Source organism: Cyanistes caeruleus, chromosome 16 (genome assembly GCF_971803275.1).
Source record: "Cyanistes caeruleus chromosome 16, bCyaCae1.hap1.1, whole genome shotgun sequence".
Lineage (NCBI taxonomy): Eukaryota > Metazoa > Chordata > Aves > Passeriformes > Paridae > Cyanistes > Cyanistes caeruleus.
Window position 1 is genome coordinate 6342799 of NC_141716.1, and position 25038 is coordinate 6367836.

The 25038-nt window shown below is 46.8% G+C and overlaps 1 protein-coding gene across 4 annotated transcripts in view; it reads right to left on the reverse strand.

The window, feature by feature from the left end:
- Positions 1–857: 857 nt before the first annotated feature.
- MYT1 (myelin transcription factor 1) overlaps positions 858–25038 on the reverse strand; it is a 61775-nt gene continuing 37594 nt past the window's right edge. Inside the window, exons 8-23 of one of the 4 annotated variants that reach the window (XM_086853240.1) lie at positions 24582–24716; positions 23153–23243; positions 22570–22683; positions 20912–21126; positions 18212–18417; positions 17033–17302; positions 16149–16303; positions 14211–14273; positions 13917–13985; positions 9870–9932; positions 9203–9286; positions 4827–5048; positions 3995–4086; positions 3016–3119; positions 2774–2917; positions 858–1128 (exon numbers count right to left, since the gene is read on the reverse strand). In XM_086853240.1, coding sequence (XP_086709366.1) covers positions 988–1128; positions 2774–2917; positions 3016–3119; positions 3995–4086; positions 4827–5048; positions 9203–9286; positions 9870–9932; positions 13917–13985; positions 14211–14273; positions 16149–16303; positions 17033–17302; positions 18212–18417; positions 20912–21126; positions 22570–22683; positions 23153–23243; positions 24582–24716 — 2168 coding nt within the window. In that variant the 3' untranslated portion in view covers positions 858–987. Of the gene's footprint in view, positions 1129–2773; positions 2918–3015; positions 3120–3994; positions 4087–4826; positions 5049–9202; positions 9287–9869; positions 9933–13916; positions 13986–14210; positions 14274–16148; positions 16304–17032; positions 17303–18211; positions 18418–20911; positions 21127–22569; positions 22684–23152; positions 23292–24581; positions 24717–25038 lie in introns of all 4 variants that reach the window. The other 3 variants (XM_086853242.1, XM_086853241.1, XM_086853239.1) reach the window with 3 other exon arrangements.

The window sequence follows — 25038 nt, forward strand, 5'->3', positions numbered from 1 at the left end:
ATCTCTCTTTTTGTTGGTTTTTGCTTTTTTTTTTTTTTGATTTGATTTGTTTTGCTTTGTTCATCAGAATCTCAACCCTTCTCTGGCATTGATGTATGATCTCTGGACTGGCAGTACTGCGCCACTGTAGGGATGATCACAATAATGAAAAGAACCAGAACTGTCATCAAACAGATTTCCAAAAAATCATATACACCGGACCATGACACATTAAAGAAATTCTTCTGTTTGAAATATCTGGAATTGGCCTATTCATAATAGCTACTCTCATATTTAAGACAGACAAAGGAATACTGTAGTTGCAAACTCCAAAAGCTTCCCTGAGAACCTTTTTTCCATTGCGCTTTCCACTGGAGATCCAGAACTGCTCTTCGGATTTCTTTCAGAAAATAAAAATAAGCTACTTTATAATACTTCAGAGTTCCCATGCCCAGTGGATATCTGAACACTTCGGGGTTGGGAGGCCCAGCACAGGTTCAGATTTACAGGTAGCTTGCAGCTCCAGCACTTGTAGCAACACAGAACATAACTCATGTGTGAGTAGGTGATCTGGACATACGACCATAGACAACATGAGGGTTTAAGCCAGTCATACACTAGTCTTGGATCAGACAAGACCCTGTTCTTGTAACCCATTTTAACCCTTGGATCAATTCTGCAAGAGCAGACAACTCATGGAAGATGCCTGCTCTTCACCTGCTACCAAGCCCCACAGCCTACTGGAGAATTTAACCTTCCATCCTGATCTACCTTGTGGTCCAAGTAGAAAAATTCCCACTTTTCTCAAGAAGGTCCAAAGTTAAGTAAACGAGAACATTGAGTTTGATCAGTTCCATGTCTCAGAAATGGCCTCTTGGTTACATTTTGGTCCTTTTTTTTTTCATTTTTTTCATTCATTAGACAAGTTTTCTAACTTGTAAACCTGAATACTTGGAGGGGAGGTTCCATCTTACAGTCTGTTTGCTTGCTGCCTTCCATCCCACGGCACTACACCTGGATGCCCTTGACGGCTTGCTTGATGCTCTCCAGCAGGTCCTTGTTCTCTGGGTTTTGGTAGCACTCCTGGTTGGTGTACATGTCTGTCAGAGTGTTCACATAGGCATCAAAGTTCTGCTCACTAATTGGCTCCTGCAGTCATAAAAAAAAAAAAAAAAAAAAAAAAAAAAAAAAAAAAAAGCCAAATATAAAAGTGTTAGTGGGAGAACAGGAAGAGAATGAGAGTCTTTGAGTCTTTGTAATAAATCATCTGCGTATTTCAGTGACCAGAGAAGTTGTGGATTCCTGAAAGTGCTCAAGGCCAGGCTTGGAGAAACCTGGTCTAGTGGAAGGTGTCCTAACCCATGGCAGAGGGCTGGAACAGTGTGAGTTTTAAAGTCCCTTCTGACCCAAACAATTCCATGATTCTCCGTATGTACAGACAGCCAAAGGTCTCCACGTCAAAGCCCTTTCGTGTGCAGTGCTGCATCTAAAGGAATCTCATCACTGCCCTAATCCCGCCAGATCTTAACCAGGTCCTTAATTTTATGCACTGGCCTTGTGGGGCTGTTAACAGCACCAGGTTATGTGTGTGCAGGCAGCCTGACAGGCTGGAGGCTGAATTAAGGCATAGAAATGAAGGGCTGGAGGACGACAGGTCTGCTGAAACATCACGAAGCAAACCAAAGGCAAAGCTGGGTCACCTTGGGCTCACAGCTGCCCAGCCCAGCTCTGCTGCAGCACAGCTCCTGCTTTCAAGGGGCATTGCAGGTATCTAACTTGGGCTTAATGGGGGGAAAAAGAGAGGGAAAGGGAAGAAAAAGAACAGGAGTAAAATGAGCATAAAAGTCTCATGGGCATCATTTAATTAGAGTTGCCTGAAACCTTGAAAAAATATTTGCTGAACAGTTTATTTGACCTTTATGTGTCAAATACTTGACAAAAAAGCTCTCAGCGAGTGGTTTTCTGCCAGTTAGGCAGCTGGGTGAATACTATCCAAAACTGCTCTGCTGGAGGGTGGCTTCTCTCCAACCAGCCTGAATTTAAATACAAACCCCAATGAAAAGGATTCCCAAAAAAAAAAAAAGAAAAAGGAAAAAAAGGGATGGAAGAAAAAATAAATCAAAAGCTCATTCCTCTGATCATTGCAATGGTCTTTATGAGTTGTAAGAGGACAGCTTCCTCAACAACACGAGCCCCACCTCCACACACCTGGTTTTGACAACAGTAATTACATTCCTGGGAATAGAAAGAAGGTAATTAATAGCCTTTTGTGGTTTTACTATTTTAATGCAGTCTTTTCATTTCTCAGTAACTCTATGGTAACATGCTGTGGGCTGTTAGACCTTGTTAAATTAAACAAAATACACTCTCTTTAAGAATGCTATTCTTTAGCTGCCAGCTATTCAAAACTCAATTGAAACTACCTGCATTATAATAGGAGCTCTAAGATCTTTCTGACGTTGAAATCCAATCCCTCCTGATCTCTGCTTGTGCTGTCTTAGCCTAAAAGGCACTGGGTGCCCTTGATAAAGTTTCCTATTTTGTGATAGTGCTCCTAGATGTAATGAGACAGAACAATAGATAAAAAGGGAGATCAGCAGAAAATGACAACAAAAGGGAGATATAATGCAAGCTTCAGAGATAAGGGAAAAGTAGTGATCTTATAAAGGACACATAGGTGTATGGAAAGAAATTCTCCCAGTCTTTAATTGTGAAAAAGCCTTATCGTGAACTGGGTTTGGCACAGCTGCCTCGATGACATCAGCTTGAGCTGAGCACTGTCAAAGTTTCTTACCATGTGTGGAAGGCGGATATTGGCAAGACTTTGGATGAGAGCCTGGCTCAACCCTGAGAGCTCCAGGAACAGGGCTTCATTTTGCTCCTCTATGATTTTGTTTTCCTCCTCAATGTTCTTCAGGTTCTTCTCCATGGTGGAGATCTGTGGAGCAAGGAGCACGGCAGGGTTACCAACCCTCAGCAGGGGTACCCCTAACACCCTGCGCCCCTGGGCTTGAATGCATGGCCAAGGACACCAACCTGGGACTGGAGTTTCACCATGGCTGCTTCCATCTCCGAGTTGGACTCGTTCAGCTCACTGATCTCCTTGTTCAGCTGCTTGATCTCCTCATCGTTCTCCAGAACTGCAGGTGGGAAGGTCATGGGCAGTCAACAAATGCTCTTGGGGAGAGCAAAAGTGTTGAACTTTCTGCTGAGCCCTTCCTGCCTGCACTGTCCTTACCTTGGCTTTTACAGCCTCAAAACCAGACATACCTCTCACCTGCCATTTTTTTTCCCCTATTTTTTTATAATTAATATTTTTATTATCACAGTTCAATGATACTTGAACAGGTCAATATGTAAATGGAAAAGCAAAGGACAGCAGAGCAGCTGGACTCCAACACATCCCCACACCCGGCAAGGTTGATTGTCCTGAACAGTCAGGTCACTCTCTCCAGTCCTGAGTTTGGAATGATGCCATTTAAAAAACTAATGCATGTCTTGATGAGAAATTACAAGGTCCATAAAATAAAGCAATATTTCTAGAGGAGTGCAGGTATTTATAGGTTCCAAACTATCAAGTTCAATGCTTGAACCTTGTGAAATACCACAGAATGCTCAGTAATAGCCCTGGAAATGCAAAGTGCCATTGCTAACAAAATTCCAGATCCAGAAATATCTCAGTATTAAAAGCCCTGAATAGGTGAAAATTGCTGAATGACTGCAAGGGATTTGTAAAAATGCCAGTGAATATATGAAAAAAAATAAATCTAAATTTCAGCATTACTTCTTTTGCCTTCTTTATTATTGCTCCCTTAAAATGTGTGACTCAAGGAGTGAGACAGGTACCGTGCCACCACAAACACCCAGAAAACACAAGGAATGGGTCCTCAAAGTTCATGGTGTCCTTGAAACCTGTGCCCAGATTTCAGCTGAAACCTCCCCAGTCTAAAAAGGAAAAGATCTATGGGCTCAATACCCTGACGCTCCTGCAAGGCAAAGGAGTGAAAAATCTTACCATCGCTGGTCTTGAACTTTGTGTTGAGAATTTCATCCCCTGAGAGTTTTCCTTTCTTGCCAGCAAAAGTAGCTCTTGGACACCCTGACAAACTGAAAAACAAGTAAAAATGGGTTTCATAAACTCTCAGTATTTATAGGTGCTTACGTACCCAACATAAGAGCATGTGCCATTTGGTGGAATTCAAGCTGCGAGACAGTTCTTCTAAAAGCTTTTTATGGTACAGAGGAAATTGCTTTATGAATAATGCCACAAAATGCCCCATTTATAAAGTGGGAGCAATTTTCTTTAAGCAAAGATTAAAAACACATTGCTTCCTGAAAAAGGAGGTGTGCCAGGTGTGGAGGGTGAGATGAGTCTGGTTGTCTTGGGCACCAAACTCCTATTTGTAGTACTCAAATTCTGTTTCAGCATGCAAATAGAGATTTAGATGAGAGGTTAGGAAGAAATTCTTCCCTGTGAGGGTAGCGAGGCCAGAGTTGCCCAGAGAAGCTGTGGCTGCCCCATTGCTGGAAGTGTTCAGGGCCAGGCTGGACAGGGCTTGAAGCAACCTGGTCTTGAGGAAAGTGTCCCTGCCTGTGGCAGGGGGTTGGAATGAGATTAATTTTAAGGTCCCTTCCAACCCAAGCCATTCTGTGATTCTGTGAATATTAAAACAACCACACATTTTCTCTATTCAGTAAGCTTCAGCCTGACTGAGCTCAGCATCAAAACCACCAGTTCTTGAGCCATGCATGAGGAGCTGAATGCTGCTCAAGCAGCATCCTGGGGCAGCTAAGTTTGTCCACAGCAAAACCATCACACTCACACTGACTTGAACCCCGGGATTTACCTCCTGTGAGTGAGGAAGCTCCCGTTGGCGTGGCCAGAACCGTCACAGCCTGGGGTGGGGCAGGTTGGGCCTTCATTCTTCAAGGACTTCCAGGAGAAGGAGGAGCCGTTGAGAGATCCTTCCTTCTGCCTGCGGGCTGCCAGAGGACACCCCGAGGCGCTGCGGTGAGATGCGTACTTGCCGCTGATGTGTCCCAGCCCAACGCAGCCCGGGACCGGACACCTGGGGAATCACACAATGTTACAGCCAAGAGGAAGGAACAGATTGAAGGAATAAAGGTGTAAGGAAATTATGGATGAGCAGGAATGAGGAAGCCTGGGAAGAGAGCATTTGCATTTGGGTCTCGTCTGGAGTTTACAGGGGAGGTACTTGGTTGGTGGAAAGAGCAGATGGGAAATTAAGAGCTGCGAGTGCTCCTTCAAGAGAGCCAAAGAGAATCAAGGAGAATTCTGCAGGAGGGAGGTCTGTGGAGGTCACATCACACACAGCAAAAGTAGGTTCCAGTGGTGTCAGGAACCAGGTATTTGGTCCCTTACTGGGGACAAAAATGGCAGGCTGGGCTGTCTGACATGGAATCCTGTGTACCCCAGGGTTGACAGCCACACTGAACCATCACACACGTACTGCTGGCTCTGCCGGGTGTCACTGCTGATGAACCCAGGCCCATCTCTTATCACCCTTGACCCTCAAGGGCACTGTCTGTGCCCTTGGGGACACAGCCCTCCCCAGGAGCCAGTCCCTGGGCCAGGAGCTGCTCAGGCTGTGCACAAAGAGCTGCAGCCCTGTTCCTGCCAGGAGGGGATCCGAGGGATTTCTGAGCCTGCATCACATCAGACAGGACAAATCACTGAGCCATCACACACCCTGCAGCCACGGCATGGCCTCGCCTGCCTCCCCCTTCACATCCTGCCTCTCTGGGAAGATCAACCCACGCTCTCAAGGGGATAAAGTGGGAATTATCATCAAGGCAGCACATGAGCCCTGCCCTTACCAGACTTCTGCCTCTTTATGGCCAGTTGAAACTCACGGGAGCTGCGAGGAGCCTTGTGGAATCACCAACACAACTTGTGCTACTGCCAAGCACACCAGTGGCTCTCTAAAAGGCACCTCTTTCCTCCCTCCTCACCTAATGGCATTCTTCCTAAATCCAGCCTCCTGCAAGCCCAGTTTATCCATCAGGGTTTCTACTGTGGTTTGCATTTGTTTTAAAAATGCTTGCCAATTATAAATACAGTTAAAAGTTTGTTACTCAAGGGAGGTTGCTCAAAAATAAGGGAGGTGGAAAGAGGTAAGGAATGACAAAAATAACCCCCCTATCCTCAGTTTGGAAGCAATTAGGGACTTTGAGGCTCTCCAGCAAAAGCGTTCGTAGAGCTGCTCCTGAAAATCACAAGCTGCGTTTCACCACAGAAATTATTGCCCTGATTGTTTACATTCCACACAAAAGGGAGATGACAGCAAAAGGGGGGGGCCCTACACCCAGCCTTTTCCCAAGATAATTTGAAAAATGCTGATCTCGATTTTAATCAGCTGCAAATGCAGCACAATTCACTTATAATATCCCTGCCAGCAGGATCCTCAGTAAATTCATAACATCATTGCTTTTATATGATCACGAGCAAATTACTGAATCCTCAGGAGGAAAAGGAGAAGGGGGAGAGGGGGGAAGAGCAAGAGAGAAAGTGACAGACCCCAGCATTTCATATGCAGCCATTACAGCCCAACCATTACATATTTTACACCGTTAATTTAACTTTTATTACATTTTCATTGTTAAAAAAATAAACCAGAGCCTTATTGTGCAAAACAGCTGTCTTGGACATATTTTAAATTATTTTTTTTTACATTATTATTATTTAATGGGAGCACCAGTAGTGTTTGATCAATTAGACACCTGTGGATGCTCCCGCTCTATGGGCTGGGCTGAAGGTTGAGGTAATCTGTTCAGTCACGTCTGCAGCAAATTACTTGAAGGATGAACAGCACAAACAACAGGGACTAAATGACTTTCTCCTCGGTGACGAAGTGCAAAACTCGGCCGGGTTCCAAGCGGAGCTCGGTGCAGACAGAGGAAGGATTTAGAGCCAAAGCTCCTTAAGATAAACCCCCACCAGGCACACCTTGCCGTGGGTGGTGGGACAAACACTTCCACAGGCTGGGGGAAGGCACCAGCCAGGGATTGTTGTGCCACGTTGTTTTGCACATCTCAGAGGAGCTTCTGCTCCTGCTGGGTGTGCTGGAGGAGAGGGGGCTGCTGTCTGGGCCATGGAATGTTGGGGGATGCCTTCGCATCCTGCTGCTGCAGAGACCCTCACAGCCCATCCCACATTTCCTGCACCCATGTCCATGGTCCCACCAAGACCTGTCGGGGGGTGGGTGGCACCAGCTTTCTAGGAGTCAGAAAATCCAGCTTTGGTGATGCTCCTACCCCACTTGGAGCCTGGAACCTAGAGAATCTATGGATGCCCCACATCTGGAAGTGTCCAAGGCCAGACTGGATGGGTCTTTTAGAAATCTGACCTAGTGGAAGGTGTCCCACCCCATGGCAGAGGGTTGGAATGAGGTGAGATTTAAGATCCCTTCCAACCCAAACAATTATATGATTCCTTGCAACTTTATCTTCCCAGTGTTTGCATCTTTAGGGTGGACTTGGAGAAACCCAGCCCCTGGTGAGGATGCTGGTGGGGACCCTCGCTCTGCTGTGAGTGTCCTGCCAGCCCACCCCATGTTCCCCATAATAAAACAGCCACACAAAAACTCCTTTCTCCTTGCACTGGGAAGTGATTTCTGTGCAGAGAAACCACGCTGGGGAAACTGCTTGGCACATTCCTGCCCTGTCCTGCCCTGAATGGGGAAGGCACAAATGAGCAAAGTCACAGCTTCCCCAGCCCCACAGGGCATGAGTGCCTGGGGAAACCATGGGGAGGGGTGACCTCCCCACTGGGGGCTCCAACCATGCTGAGAGCAAAGGTACAACAGCCAGCAGCTGCACATCACAAATTTGCAGCCTGCCCTTTCCATCCCTGTGTCCCTGGTTAATGGCACAGCATTGCAACACCACCAGCAATTCAGTGTATTTGAGCCAAAAGAGGCTTTTTTCCTGCAGATTCTCGAGTAGGTTGCTTAATTTTTAATAAACTCTGCTAACTCCTGCTAATTACCACACGGCTCATTTAACTGGGAGGCTTTCCTTCCTGTAGACTGAGGAGGAAGAACAGAGCAGATGGCTCAAATATCATCTTTTTCTGAAAGGTCCTTCCCCCCCAGCAGGCTCATCCCAGCTTCCCACAGCCCCCGCAGGTTCTTCCACCCCCACTGGGTCCCACTTTGGCTCAGCCTCTTCTCCAGGCCAAAACCTGGGCACATGGAGAGATCCACCTCTGCTCCTCTGTGAGGGCAAGACCTGCCCTGGGAGTAAAATATTTTTTAAAAAAAGATCCATTTGGAGACAGTCTGCTGAGTCAAGGGTTTTGGACAGATATGCCAGAGCTCATGGGCAACCAGAAACTCCTAGAAGTGGTTGATAATTTTTTTCCATGTTTCTTCTTTACCCCCTTCCACTTGCACTTGCTGTGTGAGTGTACAGGCTTCAGAAAGGCTGGGGATGCTCTGAGGTAACTAAAATATATGGGGTCCTGTAGTCAGTGCTGCCTTTCATGTCCTGTAGCTGTGTGAGGAGATACAGATCCCAGACCCCACATGCTGAGCCTGTGATGCTCAGACTTGCTAAAAGTCAGGACAAATGGATTTCACAGCTCATGAAAACTCCTGAGGTGGACTAGGTAATTTCAAATCTCTATTCCCCACAGGAATAAACTCCCTGGGGTGTTTTGAAAACTTCAGCCTGAGGCAGCAGAGAAAAGTTTTTTCAGCTCACTTAGAATATTCTGCCCTGGCAAAGACTCCACAAAACACAACTTATTCAGGGTTACCAGATCCTGACCCAGCTCAATGCTGGGTAGTTTCTACTTCTGATCTGCTCCTGGCAGATAAGCCAGTCCATCAGCCCTTTCCTGCCCACTGCTTCCCAAAAACCTGCAATGTTTGGCTTGACTTGGGGTTTTACCCTCATTGACAACACCAGTGTGGCTTTCCAGGAATAATATAAAGTACAGGGAGCAGAGAAACTGTTTGTGCCCTGCCAACCTACCCTTCACATCTGCAAGAAAACTACACCATTACCTCCCCACCACCCAATTTTTCCATCAAACATCAAAATTTCAAGACCACAACACAGCAAAGAGCTTTGGCAGAGGATGCTCAAAGCAGAGTGAGCGAGGGGGGATGTGGGGTGGGTGCTGATCCCCCACGTAAATCTGTGTGAGGCAAAGTGGATGGAGTGACAAGCTCTGTTCAGGAGTTATTTCCAGACTTACTTCATCAGCTCTGGGTCTTCTTTGTCATCCTTTGTCGGGGTGATCTTGATCCCACTTTTCTTGGCACGAGGGCAGCCTGACAGACTGTGGTTAAAAAGAGAAGAAAGGCCTGTCTCACTGGCAGAATCTCTGCATTTGCTATTCCCCCGCTTCAGTCATCTTTCCCTTGAATTTGGCACAGTGTTTTTGATCTCTCTCGTTTTGCAGCTTCACATCACGAGGAGAAGTCAGAAGGAAAAAAAATAGTAAAAAATTGAGGGAGATGGACAGTAATTAATGGTGTCTAGATAAGAAGATATCTGCTAACAGCTTGCAATGTTTAATGGAATTGTTGAAACAGAAGGCTCAGATCTCTGCTATTAATGTTCTAAAGTGATAATAGAAGTCATAAATAGGTAGCAATATTAACAGGAACATTGCATCAGCTAAAATCTGACCCTTTGTCTTTTATTCTGTTGAAAGGAGCTTCTAATCAGATGCTGGAAACATCAGAAAAAAAAAAAAAAGAAGTCAGATTAAAGAGATGAAAATAGGCTTCAGTTGTCAGTAACATTAATGTTTTATTCAGAACTTTACAACTCTGCCCACTGCAGGGAAAAAAAAAAAAAAAAAAAGAAAAGCAACACAGAAAGAGGCTAGAGAGAAAATAATTTAAGGAAGATCTTACCTTCTATGCGATGCATAATTTCCTGTTATGTGACCAGAGCCATCACAACCAGGAGTAGGGCACCTGCAGAGGCAAAGGAGGCTGAGATTAGCCTGGGGTTGTGAGCAGGGGATTGACACTCTGTGACAGCTCTTCTCAAAGAGAAATCTGGGCACTGGCAGCACAGGAGCAGGCTTCTCCTTCCTGCCCCTTCCCCCTCTGCAAGGACAAGGTTTGGTTTGTAATATCCGTGGTACTGAAGTCAATGCATGATGTGGCATTGGAGAGGAACATCTGTGGGATGTTGGGAGCACAGTGAGGGGCTGCTCTCCCATGGGGGACACAGTTCCCAGCCTGTGTCCCCACCCTTGTGCAGGGACCAGCTCAGAAGATGATAATGAGCTAAAATACCCCTCCTGGACAGTGTTTGTCATCTTAAGGAAGGCATAAGAAGACAGCTGGGGCCATCCAGGGTCAGCAGGATGGACCCAAGCAGAGACAAGAAACCAGAAAAGCAGCTGACAGCTCTGGACAGCAGGGCCACCATGGCCACCACCAGGGTCAGGTCTTGGTGACTTGGGGAGCAAAAATCTCAGTGAGGGTAAACAGGCAGCCCATGGCAGGAGGGCTCACAGAGTGCACACCTGGCCAATGCCTCTGATGAAATATGATGAAGAAACAGGAGGGAAAAGGTTAGGTGAGCCCTGGGTCCCCTCCTTCCACAACAGCATGGGCAGGGGGCAGGCACTCAGCAAGGGGACATAAGGTCACCACAGGGATCACCAGGTCACCATGGTGGCTTTTGGGGCAGGGTCTGCCCTCGGTCCTGAGCCCTGCCTTACAAAGTCACCTCTGAAGGAGCATCCACGGCCCCGAGTTTCCAGGTGAGCATCCAGCAAAGGCTCGGGATGGCTGCTGTGATCACCCAGAGCTGCACAAAGGCTGGCAGGGGCTGTGAGCCCACCCAGCAGCACCAAGATAATGGCTCGAGTTAAGCAGCACATCATTAAGGGCTCAGAGCCAGGATGGTGAGGGGATGTGAAGCGCCACAGCACAAAGATCTGCTCCCGGTGCTGTAGGGGATGCAGAGGACATAAAAGTTGTCATGGGGACAAGGAAGAGAGGCGAGGAGTGTTTGCAGAGGATGTGCACGCCAGCCTGCCAATTAGCCAGGGCTTTTTGAGTCAAGTGATGAAGGGGAGAGGGTGTGGGGAGGAGATGGAGGGGCTGCTCCAGGATGAGGGGGAGATGCTGAGCAAAGCTCAGGGCACATCCAAGAGCTTGCAGAGCACCTGTTCTCCTCAGGAGAGCGGCTTTCAATGTCCCCACTTTCTCCATCCCTGTTCTTAAAGCCACCAGTGCCTGGTTGGTGTCTCCAGGACATGCCAGTGAAATGATGGGAAATGAGGTGATGCACTGGCAGCCCCCAAGGTCAGGGCCCTTGGGAAAGGCAAGATGCTTTCCCCAAAGCTGGCTCTGAGCAGCCTGAGGTAGCTGAAAATGTCCCTGCTCATTGCAGGGGGTTTGGCCTTTAAGGTCCCTTCCAACCCAAACTATTCTGTGGTTCTGCACTGGTGCTCTGCCCCCTGAGAGTCAGTGCAGCAGTGGTTTCCACAGGTGACTTTAGTTTGGCAGCTTGGAAAACAGCTTTCTTAAAAGTCTTCTTTTTGTTTTTTCTTTTTTTTTTTTTTTTTTTGTTCAGAAAATACCAAAATTCTCCTCTTTGCAGCAGCTCTGAGGGAGACTTTGGCATTTGTCACTGAATAATCTCCATTGGCAAAAAAATTTGGTGCCTCACCTTAGGTAGGAAAGCAGGGACATGTCCTGGTCCTAGAGGGGTAACAGGGAGGCTCAGGGCCAGGAAAACATAATTGCACAAAGGTCTGGTGCAGTAAGAGCAGGACACACCCAGCAGGACCTCAATGAGGGTGCAAATTCTTCAACTCATTTAGAAATCACAGGTTTGGGAGATGACTGTGATATTTCCCAGCTCTACACTGTTACAGTAGAAAGCAAAACTATTTCTCTGTTGTTCTAGCTTCAGGGTGGGAGGAAATTGTGAAAATACTAACACCAAACTCTTTCTTCCTTTCAGGATTTTTAAAGAGGAGAGAGAAGTAATTTGATTTTTATTTTTAATTATCTAGAGACAAATCATACCAACAGAGACCTTTTATTGCATGTTCCAGCCTGGAGCTATTTTTTTTTATATCAGGGATATTAACCCCTGAAATAGAATTTATAATAGAAACACTGACATGGTCTTATCAGGAGTTCTGAAAAGCTATGACTGTGCAATCTATAATATCTCAAAATCCCTTCCTCCCTCCTCTGCTCCCATCCTCACCAGGACATAGAAAAAAAAGTGGTATTTGAGGAAATAATATTAACAAGCTTTTTTGGGGCCAGAAGTCTCCTTTTTTTGCACAGTATTTTGATGAAAAGCTCTGTCATTGGGTGCCAGAGGGATACATGGGATGCTGCACAGCAAGGCTGGACACAATGGGATGGGTGCTCAGGGGTGAGCCCATGTGCTTTTGCCTGGCCTTTACTGGGAATGGCCATTGCTCTGGAGAGCTTTTAACATCTTTAACACCAATTTTCTGATCACTTGGCTATTCTTTCAAACTGTTGGAGAAACACCAGTTCAGCAAAGCTCTTTGAAGAGGTCCTTTCAAAATGTGTATGGTCTGTAGTGTGTGATTAAATGTACTTAGCACTAATCACAGCAGTCCTTGCCATCCACCAGCAAATTCTATTAATATCAACTAATCCTGCCACCTCTGTGGTAAGGAGCAAGTGGTTAACTAACTTTTCCTGGCATCAGCCCCACACTGGTGGTGGGGCACAGAGAAGTCCAGGAGCCACCACAGAGGCTTTAGTGACCAGTGGGGCTGCCACTGACTCACCTGTGGCTCCAGGAAGCCCTGACTGCACACAGGACACAGCACTTTGGGGATTTTTTCATGGTGACTGTGCAATGTGAAGCCCTTTATGAGGCTTTACTCTCAGTAGAGGCTCCTCAGTTGTAGTTAGGAATAGCTCAGGGTCTAAATGATCCAGAAACTGGATTCAGCAAATTTAGGGAACTCAGAGGAGATTCAGCCTGCAAGGATAGGCTGGGCCCATGAAAGAGATGATTTAAAAAAATCACAATGGGCTCTACCCAGAGATGCAGATTGGTTGGAGAGGGTTGAGGTCTCTCCAGTGCTCCCAAGTAAATATAATTCCCCCTTTCTTTAGGGAAGGCAACCTAAGGGAGTGTTTGGGAAACCCACCTTTGAAGAACAAGCTCCTGCTGAAAAGGAGAAGACAGCAGCAAAGCTGAATATGGGATTCAGAGGAAGATACCCGAATAAAAATGTCAAAACCAGGTTCCTCCTTTCAGAAACAGCAATGGGAATGGGGAAGTTTGGATTTCTGTGAGCCCTTGACCACTGGCACAGGTTCTGCCCTTGTCACCATGGTAGCTATCACCAAGCATTTGCTCACTCCCTCTTTCATTCCCTCACAAATCATGGAAATGAAGAGGAACCTCTCTCACTACATCCTAAACAGCCCCTAAAAGTAGCATAAAAATAGCATCCCAGGTTCTCCAAAAGAGTTGGCTTGGCTGTGTGCTGGTGGTGAGTTCCCAGCTGTGCCTCTACCCAAAAATAAATCCAGGCTTTGGATTATTTGAGATGGACAAAAATGTTAAATGGAAAGGGTTATGGCCCAAATTAGGCGACAAGAGCTTGGGAAAAGATGCCAAGTGAAAAAGAAAATAACATGTCTACAGTGCCCAGAGGAAACCTGCCAGGTGTCCAAGTTATTTCCAATCACTGCCATCAGCCCCCTCCCCAAAATTATCCTTTCTCAAAGCCATTGCCTCTTCAACACAGCAGCTGGAAGCTGGACTCCACCAGAGCTCCTCACAGGCAGGTTTTGATCAGCTCTTTGAAAGGAGAAGGGAGGGGATGGAAAAGCAAAAGCAGAGCAAGAGGTGTGGGGGCAGGAAGGGAGAGGAGAGAAAAAAAGGGTGGAAATAAAGAAAAAAAAGGAGTTCCAAGTTGAGCACAAACATACTTGAGGTCAGCAGAGTGGGCAGCCATGAGGTTTCTGAGGCTCTTGTCAGCAAGAGGACAACCAGAAAGGCTGAAAGAGAAGAGATGGAATATCTGGATAAGCAAAAAAAAAAAAAAAAAAAAAAAAAAAAAGGAAAAGGAAAAAGAAAAAGGGCTGGGGCATGGGGAGGGAAAGGGGCAACAGAAGGGGGGAGGAAACAGAACCAAACTATCCACATGGTCACAAACTATACCAAAAGAAAAAAAAAAAAAAGCTGTTTTTAAAGTTCAAACCACAGAAAAAATGTCAACCCACCTGCGGTGAGAGGCATAGTTCCCCGTTATGTGTCCGCTGCCGTCACAGCCTGGGGTTGGGCAACTGGGCAACAACAACAACAAAGAGCATAAGTGTGGGAAAGGAATGGATTCCCCAAGACCCAGGGGTGGGCAAAGCCAGCACAGCCCCCTCAGGGTCTGTCTGGAGAGTCTCAGTCCAGTCCTGCTGCCAGACCCCCAACACCAGCCCCATCCATCAGATCTTGGTGTGTGTTTCCATGTTTGAATGGATATCAACCAGCTGTTTCCCTTTCAGCTCCCCTTCCTCCCTTTTTACTTCTAAGGGATCATAAGGATCCTAAAAACAATCTGGAAAAAAAAGTGCAAAAAAAAATGTGGCAGAGGCAAAGAAAGAGTTTAAAACCCTCAGCTGATGGGAGGGTTTAGTGGCAGTGGGGGACTGACAGCAGCCTGCTGGGTGCCATGGCCTGACAGACACGGCCACCCCTGGCTGCTGTTGCCAGGCTGGATGATTCCTGCCACACTGAAGCTCTGGCTGCAGGAATCACCGAGTTCAGATTTCAGATCTGGATAAGGTGCTTCACATTTCAGCTTTCTGAAATATTTTTTATTTTTCCTCCCAGCCCTTACAGCTGCAAAGAAAACCTTGCACACACTGTTTGCTGCCGAAAGGGAATGACAGTAATCTCTGGCTGTGCCTGGGGGTGATGGGGAGACACAGGTGAGGGATGGAAGTGGCACAAGATCTGCACCCAGACACACAGCAACACACACAGCGGGTGAGTCTGCTCCTGAGTTAACTACAGCTAATTCATTACAGCCCTTGGGCCAGAGAGGAACAAGGATGTTAAATGGAGAGGGAAGGCTCAGGGCTGCCCATGACACCGTTTCTTTATTCCAGGGCTGTTTATGGAAACATTTAGGACATTTCTCTACCATCACAATAAAATTAAAGCACAGGAGGGCTTCAGGGCTCTACCTCAGAAATTTCTGTTCACATCACTGGTGGGTTTTAAAAACCCCTGCAGAGCTTTGTGTAGGGCAGCTGGTCTGAGCTTTGCTCATTTGGGGAAGATGCTGCTGCTGCTCTGCCCCCACAGATCTCCCTCCCTGGCTGCTCCCTCAGCCTCCTGCCTGCAGATAACGAGTGACTTGGATGAGATCAGCAAAACGGTGCCCACCAACTCCCTGGGTGATGTGTGGGAGGGTCAGAGGCACAGGAAAGAAGCCAGGAACAGCTGGGATGCCTGGGAGGGGAAACCTCCCCATCACAGCCTCCAGGTTGACTCGCTGTTATGCCAGAGCCAGGTCCAAGCTGCCGTGTTTGGCTCAAACTCCTAGACATTACCATTCCTGTGGGAATCAGTGTGGATGCACATACTCCATCCAACAGGGCAGATCTGGGTCTGTGCTTGCTGGGTCAGGGTCTCTCTTCAATGCAAAATTCAACACAGCAGCAAACCTGCTACAGCCTCAGGTCACATTTTGTGTTCCTGCAGCCTCAGAATGCTGGAGCTATTGCTGCACGCCAACAAATCCTCTCTTCTCAATGAGACATCATGTGTTCAACACCCCCTTCAAGAAGGTGCTGAGATCCCTTGGGTGCTCTTGGCTCCACAACATCAAACAGTGTCCCAAAACAGGAGATTAGGACATTGGGTAGGTGCCATCACCATGCCAGAAACACTCTTGCAGGAAAATACCAGGAAAAACTGGCTCTGAAAGGAGTTTCCCACAACCCTGTCCATGAATCCAGCTTCGCTTCATCACTGCAAAGTAATGTAGGAACTTATTTTGCCTCCTTGATCAGAAGTTGTAGGAGGATGAATAAGATCAATCACAGTAAGAAAGCTACAGTTCTTATTTTTAAAATGTATTTACTAATTTTGTTTCCAGCCATCCTGGCTAAGTACATATTAATAGATTTTGGAGGAAGAGACAAGAAGGCAGGACTTACGTGAGCAGCTCTTTCTTGATGTCCTTGGAGAGGAATTTCAGCTTGAAGTTGGTTAAAGTAACTTCACCTGGGTATTTTCTCTCTTCGAAGTTCTCCTCTGACACTTCCTGCTCATCAGCTTCCGAGGAGGCAAAAGAGTGAGCGGCAGGCTCTGACTGCAAGGGAAGGGGCAGAGTTGTGGTGTGGTCATTGCTGCTGAGCTGTGCAGGGAAAGGATCCCAAGTCCATCACAGCTGAGGGTTAGTGCAGCACTGCCAGCACTCCTGAGCCCCCTGCAAGCACCTCACAGCACGCAGCCCAGAGATCCAACAGCCTGTAATTTCCTGGGGTTTTAGGAGAAATGCGTAATCCATGACTGTAAAGGGATTTACACGTGGCTTTCCCACGGTTTTGAAGGGATGAAGATCAGTGCAACTCCCTCACACTCTTCCTCAGCAGCCTCCCCATGGGCAGAGAGGCAGGTGATGCTCTCAGAACCAGAACTCTCACCCCAGCTGGGGGTCATGGCTGGATTCCCCACCTGCAGGATTAATATCGGTGCCATGCAGGGCTGTAGCTGCTAATGGCAGATATAAATCATCCTGAAAACATCACTGCTGCAGGGGAGCTGACAGGATTTACAATGAAGAAAACACTGCAGACCCAGGACAGGCAAAGTGCTGGGTTCTTCATTTGCAAGAGCATCCCAACAAATCCAAGAGCAGTTGCTTCCTGCCTGGTTTTCCCTGGCTGAAATCTGACCACACTGACAAATCCAGGAATATTTCTTTCTGTGGCTCAAAGGGCAAACTGGGGGTTCTAGGGAAAATAGGACAACTGTCCAGGCAAACATGGCATTCGGTGTCCCCTGAGCTGTTATTCAAGCATCAAGAGCCACCTCTCACCTCCTCTGGCTCCTCTTCCCGCTGGCGGTTTGGTTTAGTGTAGTCGATGGGCCCATCCCATTCATCCTGGCGGGAGGTCTGGCTGGACTGGGGGGAGGTCATGGTGCTGCTCGTGGCACTGGTGCTGTTTTGGCGCTGGGACACATCTGGGGACTTCATGCTGGGACTACTGCTGCAGCTGCTGCTGCTGGGGAAGGTGCTCTCCCGTTTGCGGTGTTTGTTCATACTCAAGTCCAGAGTCCCATTTTCATCCACCTCAATGTCCATGGACTGAAAGTTTGGGAACACAACCAATGTTAGCAGCTGCCAGAAAGTCCCCATGGGGATGTTGCCCCTGTTTGTCTTTTGCAGTGCAGTGGGCAGGTATTCATGTCCCATCCTCTCCACAGTCAGGCAGGAGGAACTGAATAAAAAGGGTTGCTCTTTCCTAAATATTTCAGGAATATGTCATGCACAGACACCCCTCTACTACCAGCAGCGTGGCATTTTGACTCAGCTGATTGAACACAGGCATCTAGTGCCAATCAGGATGCCTCATGGCATTCAAAACATTTGTCCAAGATTGGGAGTGCTCCATGGGACTTTGGGAAAATCTGTGTTCCTCTGAAAAACAGCTGGAGCTCAAACTGGACACAACTGGGGACTTGGAAATGGCATCAGATACAGATCTGGGAGCAACTGAAACCAGCTCTGGGAATCATGGAATTACAGAATTGTTTGGGTTGGAAAAGCCCTCTGAGACCATCAAGTCCAAACATTCACCCAGCACTGCCAAGCCCATCACTAAACCATGTCCCCAAGTGCCACATCCACATGTCCTTTAAATCCCTCCAGGGACGGTGACTCCACCACTGCCCTGCACAGCCAGTTCCAGGGCTTGACCATCATAAATCATAATTTTATCCTAATATCCAGCCTTAGTCCAAGACTTGGCTTGGGATTGATGCTTATCTCACATGGGTAATTTGAACCATGAGGCACCTCCACACACTCTAAGAGCCAAGATTCCCTCCTCCAAACCCAAAGTGGGGAGCCACAAGGGTGATTCTGGATGAGTGCCTGCATTCCCTCTATATTTAAAAAAAAACAAAATGAAAGGAAGGGTAAACCAAGGTGTTTCTCCCACCCCAGATTTCCAGTTTGGCCCCTGGGTAGTGGTTCCTGGCCACATTCACACACCTTGCCAGGGGCCTCTTGCTGCTTGGTGCTGAGATTCTCGGGCATCTCCCAGCAGCGGGTGGAGAGGTTGAGGATGGCGGTGGCCGCCATGTGCGCAGCCTCAGCGTCGTGGGAGTAGTCGAAGCCTGTGGAGGAAGATGAAGTGCTCTTCACGTAACTGCTGGAGGGGCTGTGGCTGGGGGAGGAGGCCTTTGGAAAAGGTTTGGCTGGAATAAAAAGAGAAGGAACAACACAAGGCTAATGTATAAGTGGCATGAGCAGCAGGGAAAGGTTAAGTCAGTGTGACACAGTTAATGTATGCACAGTTCCTGGGTTTATTCCCAGTCCAGGGGCTGGTTTGTTGCCTGGGACCTGCAACAGGAGCAGTGCTGGCTGCAGCTTGTGCTTGGTGTGAAAGGTTAATTCATTAACTGACTCTGCCATCAATACCCAAAACACAAGTGCTTTTCTTCATTAGAGCTGCTCCTCGGTGGAAGTGGTTAAAGGAGAAAGCTTAGAGAAGCCTCCTGGCTCTTTTCTTATTGTTCTCTCTCTGTCCAAAACTTGTCTGCAGTGAGATTTCTAGTAGCATGTTTGAAAACTTTAAATTTATAAAATTACATTAATAGAAAAAACATGGTCATAAAATATGAGCTTCCAAGGATGACACTGGTGAAATATGGATTTTCTGACAGCTGACATATCATTTAAATATGCCAGAGTAACAGGATTTATTGCACAGCTGCACATTGCCACGATGCTGCTCTGCTCCTGTACGTCACAGCAGCAGCAAAGCCAACCTGGAGATGCAATTTCTCTTCATACCATGTGAAATGAAGGTATTTCTCAGGGTGGACGCACAATAAAACTTTCCCTAATAATAACTAATAATTCTCTATAAATAAAACTTGAAGTTGATCCCATTTAGGGGCCCTCAATAGTTTCAGTGGGTGCAAACAGGAGATCATCTGATTTAGAGCAGTCACAGGATTGTATTCTTAATCAGTTATCAAAATCTTCAAATTCTTAATTCATTCCACCATGCCCTTTCTAGGGGAAACCATCCCCCCTTTAGTGGGAGGCTCACCCAGGGAAGACTCATAAGCTTTGGCCTGATCATGGCAAAACAAATCCAACCTCAGTTGATGCAGCCACGGAGAAAAGTGATTTCATTATTCCCATTACAAACCCCTAATATAAGACACTATAAAATACTAATCTTCCCCAGCACTGCTTTCTTCCTCATTGCGTGCGTATATAATGCATATTGACATTAATGGGAGTTATGCACACACATGCAGGGGAATATAAATCCCTCTGGATGAAGATCTCTTTAAAATAAGTTCTCAGTGAAAGGAGCAGATTTCCCTGCTATGATTGGCAATCATATTCATCCTGTCGCTTTGATTAACTCATTGGAGGTTTGCCCACATGGTTATTCTTGTGTCTGGCTGCTTGTTTTCCTGTCCAGTTTAATCCATGTCTCCGAGGCGGGGCGCAAGTATCCGCCAACCCAACCTGACAATATCCAGGATCGGGAGATGCCAATTTCAATTTCACACCGTAGGCTCAGCGATGCTTTTCCATTTCATAAGTATTTCTACCACTAATAGACTCGCAATCAGCAAATTAGTGAAATAAGTGATGAGAAAAAATAGAAAGGATTATCCTAGTGGGTCTGCTGGAATTATTTTTGTCAGTACAATTACCCTGAAAATTCTTTGCTAATATTGCAAATAACACAATCTATTCAGTGAGAGAATCACTTGTACTGGGAAACAAATTACTTTTCCATCAGCCCTAACCCAGGATGACAGTGGCAGTTGTGCTCTCTGGCCTCCATCCAATTTCATTGTCTGATCCTGTACAGATTTAGTACTGTAATAAAGGGCGCTCCCATTGTAGTGCAACAACCAGGATGCTTTCAAGTATGAGCACTTTTTTAGAGAGCAGCTGCATCAGGATTAAACAGGATTGTGGAAGTGGGATTAGCCAGACAGAAAGCCCTCTTGAGGCTGCTGACTTCTACAAACTGGCTCCTAAATATTTTTTTTTGTGCCCCTCAATAAATGTCTTGAAGTGCACAGTTGGTGTCCGATAACACATTTGTAAGGGAGGTGTCCCCATGCAGTGTGCCTCTTGCCTTTGGTTAAACCTCAGGGTTTATTCAGCCATTTCATTTTCACCCAGAGTTATAACCAGTGCAAGGTCCTCAGAAAAGAGCAGAGGTGGGTGGCTAAGATTGGAAAGAGCTGGAAGATAGAGGTGGGTGATCGATAGGTAGAGCTGGAGAGCAGAGCACAGCAGGGAAGACAAATGGGGGGAATGGGTCATATATAAGATGGAAGAGATGAAAACTGTAATCCATTTAGCTAGATGAGGAAAGCCAGATCAATAGATATGAGCTGCAAAGCAACGGGGACCAACTGAGGACAACTGTGTAACTTATCCCACCTCGAGACATCACTCAGATTAATGTTCCCACCGAGGTTCTTCCCAAAGCCAAAGCTTCCAAACAAAGCTTTCCCAGCAGCCATGGGCTCCCCTCACCATCAAAGGTGCCCACCATGGGATCCACCTCACCCTCCCCATCCCAGGAGGGTCCAGCAGCTCAGCCCCAAGAGACTCCCATTACCCCAGAGCCACGATCCCAAGAGCCTCATAACATGCTGAGAAAGGCAGAAAATGCTAAAATCAAGTCCATCCCTGCTCCCAACTTACATTTAAAGGCTTTAGGTGAGGTTTCGCTAGTCTGAATCTTTGGGGCAAGCATGCGTTTGCCAAAAACCTGAGCATCAAAACTTGCATAATCGAAGGTGACCTTGGAGTACTTCTCCAGCTCCTTGGCCAAGTTGGCCCGGGGGGTTGCTGGGACCATGTTGGGCCGGTAGCTTCCATACTGAGGGATCTCCAGTTGCTTCACAAAGCACATAGGCCTGAGGAAGAAACAATGAACAGCAATTATTTCTCTTTTCCTTGATGAGGTGACTGTTGAGAGGGAACCAGACACAATGAGGGCACAGCTGCACCTTGTTCCTAAAGGCTTACTGGGGACGAGGAGGCAGTGACAGCCCTTTTGCTCTCCCTCAGCAAGTCTTCATCTGGTTTGGATCTCTCAGAGTCTAGTTTTATTTTCTCCATCTTTTTTTCCTTTCCATCATTTTTTTTTTCCTCTTTTTAAGCAAAACATCAAGGTGTCAACCTCATCAAGCGCAAAGTTCTTACAGGCTGTAATAGTGTGGCAGCATTTTCCAGAAGAGAACAAGCTTGGGCAGGAACTCCCTGATGGGACCCATGGCACAAGGGGGCACACAAAGGCGTGAGGACCCCAGTTGAGCTCAGCTCCTGCTGCAGGTTCATTGCAGAGGCTCTCCCCTGCCTCAGCCCCTCCTAGAGACCCGCTGCTACAGGGCTGCCTATCATGAATCAATTTGTCTTGCATATAAATTGTATATAAATGGTCTATTGTTATTCTCCTTCCCGTGACCTCTTTCCACCAGAGAGTCTTCAGAGCGGGAGCTCCTTGGAGCATGGACTGTCCTCGTGATGCGCTCAGAGCGCTCTGCGCGGGCTCCGCTGCAAATAAATAAGTAATCGCCCTAAATGGCCTTTCCAAAGTAGCGAGAGCTGGAGCACCAGGGTGCTCAGCAGTCCTGGGGAGCAAATAAATAAATGAATCAGAGTTCGATGCCTTTGTGGGAGGGCTGCTCAGGGCTCGCTCTGCAGTTTTTATCCTGCTCTCGTTGCAAAATAATCAACCATATTCCAATCCATCTGTAGCCTCATGAATCACATCAGCTACGGAAGCCAGCATCTATCAGGGACATCCTTAATGGGAGACAGCCCTTTCTCCTGGGAAGAGGGAGCGGGCAAAGTATCAAAATTAATGTGACTAGTTTGGAAACGAGCGGCAGGTTCCTCTCCTCTGAAACGTGCAAGCTAAGGAAGAAAAGCAGGTGGACTTTAATGTACAACTGCCGTGGAGTGATTTGTGTGCAGCCTAAATCTCCTCCTCCTCTTCCTCCCCCTTCCCAAGCCCACCCTACTTATAATGCTGATATAATAAGCAGCCCTCGCTGGCAGTTTGTGCTGCGGAGCAATCGGCACAAGTGCCTTCTGCTGCACTGCTAAAACCCTTTGGCCTGTAGCCTCAGCATTAATTGATGCTACAGAAGCAATTCATTGTCCTCAGTGCTCTCCCTGGGATCATCAATTAAATATCTCCCCACCTTGGCGAGACCTATGATCGTAGTAGCAGGACTCAGCAGTATCAAGACACAGCTGGAGGGAGCCGTGGTGGCTGTTCCTGGGAGCGTGGCGGGGCACGGAGGGCTGGGGCAGTGTGGGGCCGTGGAGCTGAGCCTTCCTGTCCCCCTTACCTGAGTATCCGGTCAGAATTGGAGCTGGTCTTCGCAGGATCACCAGACTGGGTTTGTTGCTTTTCATGTGATTTGGCTAATTTTTCAGCAGCAGCAATGGGGCACCCAGATAAACTGTGAGCGTTGGTTGGGGGTTATTTTGAAGGAGAAGAAAAAGAGAGAAGGAATCCAAGCATGAGGAATGAGCATAAAAACCTTCATGTCATGGACCCAGAGTTGTACTGAGCCTGTGAGAAAAGTGTTTGCTTCCTCCACACTGAACAAGTAAAAAGACAAATTCACCTTGCCCCTCATCAACACAGAACCATGGAATCATAGATTATAGAATTGATTGGGTTGGAAAGGAAAAAGCTCAACACATTCCAGCCCCCCCTGCCATGAACAGTAACACCTTCCACTATCCCAGGTTGGTCCAAGCCCCATCCAACCCAGCCTTGAAGACTTCCCGGGATGGAGCAATCTGTGCCAGGGCCTCACCACTCTCACAGGAAAGAATTTCTTTCAACCTAAACCTGTGTCATGTTGAAGCCATTCCCCCATTCTGTCTCCCCGTGGCTGTGTAAGGAGAAGCCAAAGCCGGTACCTCCTGTGCGTGTTGCGGTTGCTGTTGACGTGACCCTGTCCTGTGCACCCGGGCGTGGGGCATTTCAACACGTTCTCGTGCATCGCCAGGACTTCGGAGCGAGAAGGGGAAGGGGAGAAGGGAAGGGAAAGAAAAACAACTTAATAAAAATCAGAGAGGAAAAAAAAAAAAAAAAGAGAAAATCATCAAGCCTTGTACGCTGGTTTCCTAGAAATCAGGGAATGTGAAATGCTGTAATTAGAGTTTGCAGAGGGAAAAATAAAAGATTTACAAGGCAGCAGTGCCCAGGTCAACACTAAATTAGCATCTCTGCACACAGCTTGGGCTTTCTCCTCGTTTTCTGATTGCAATCCAGTCTCCCCCATCCAGCCCCTCCTCCCCACCCCTCTTTTGGAACCAGGTCTCCAGTTTCAGGTAGTTTTAAATGATTGAAGTTGTATCTCTGCTTTTATCCTTAGGACTACTCTTTGTTTGATTTTTTTTTTTTATTTTTAATCTTCAGGATTATTGCGTCCTGCAGCGCTGACCTTAAAAGTAAAGAAAATAATTTGATCTGCAAGCTTTTGTAAAGCCCACAGCTTGTGTTAGATATTTATTAATATTTTTGCTTGCATTCCAGCCTGTGAAGATAACTGTACTTTCTCCTTGTTTCTTCCAGTTCTCTGTTTATGTCAGGTCTGCAAACTTTGAAATTACTGATAAGGAAGGGCTCCTCTTTCTTTTGGTCTATTATGCCATTATCATAAACATACAACATTGATTTTTATGCAGCTATACATGGAAAGCTATTTAGGATGCTGGTAGAGAGGTGGAAATACAATCTCTCTCTGTGCATATGTATATACAAAAATCTGTTATGAGGATGATAAATATTTTCTGTAGAATAGGTGAATCTTGGTGTAGCACTTTGGGAATTTTGCAGTGATTAGGGCACAGGAGACTCAGCAATCCTGCACATCCTGAATCACTCCTTTCCTGCATGGCACCATATTTGCACAGCAAGGAAGAGTAATATCCCTTTTTTCCCAACACAATGTCCCAAGTAGGGAAAAATATGCTATTTCCAGTGTAAAGATGGGCTCTGCTTAACACACCTCTGGAGGTGGGAAGCTGCTTTTAAAGACCCTCTTTGATTTTCAGAGAAGGGATCTCATTCTCCACAGGATGGTGCTAAAAATCCTTTAAGAAGGACAAGACTTCCAAGTAAATCCCCATCATGTATCCTGTGATTAGCAATAACACTTTGGTGGATAACAGCATCCAGGATCAACTTGGAAAAGCATCATCCCACTCTTGGTATATCTGAGGAATAACATCAGACTTGTTCTAGGGACTCAGTCATAAAATTCATGTAATTTGAGAAACTGCCCCAAGAAAATTAGGCTCCAGACTAATTGAAGCAGCCCTTGGTATCCCACCATGTACTCACTCTCAGGGGGGATCCTGTCTTTGTGCGGACAACCGGAGAGGCTGCGGTGGTGAGGGTAAAGTCCCGTGACGTGTCCAGTCCCATCACAGCCAGGAGTTGGACATTTGATTTCTCGCTTCTCGGGTCTTGAGGGATCTAAGGATTGTAGGGAAAGGGCAGAGGGAAGCAGGTTAGTGGATTCAGAGGGGAAGAAGTGGAAATAAATGCTGAGGATGCTTCTCGCCACCTTTCCGGTCAAGCAGAGGGAAACCTATGGGTTTGGAGGTTTTCTCCTTGGAGTTGTAACACTGGAAGTTTCAAAAATTGAAGCTGGCAAAGTGATTTGAGGAACTAACACAACTGGGAGCATGGAGCCCCTCACAGCATCTGAGCAGGCAGCCTGGATCAGAGCCAGGGGGTGCTGAAGCCCCTGCCCTCATGTTTTTCTGTGTCTAGATCTTACCACTACTTTAAAACC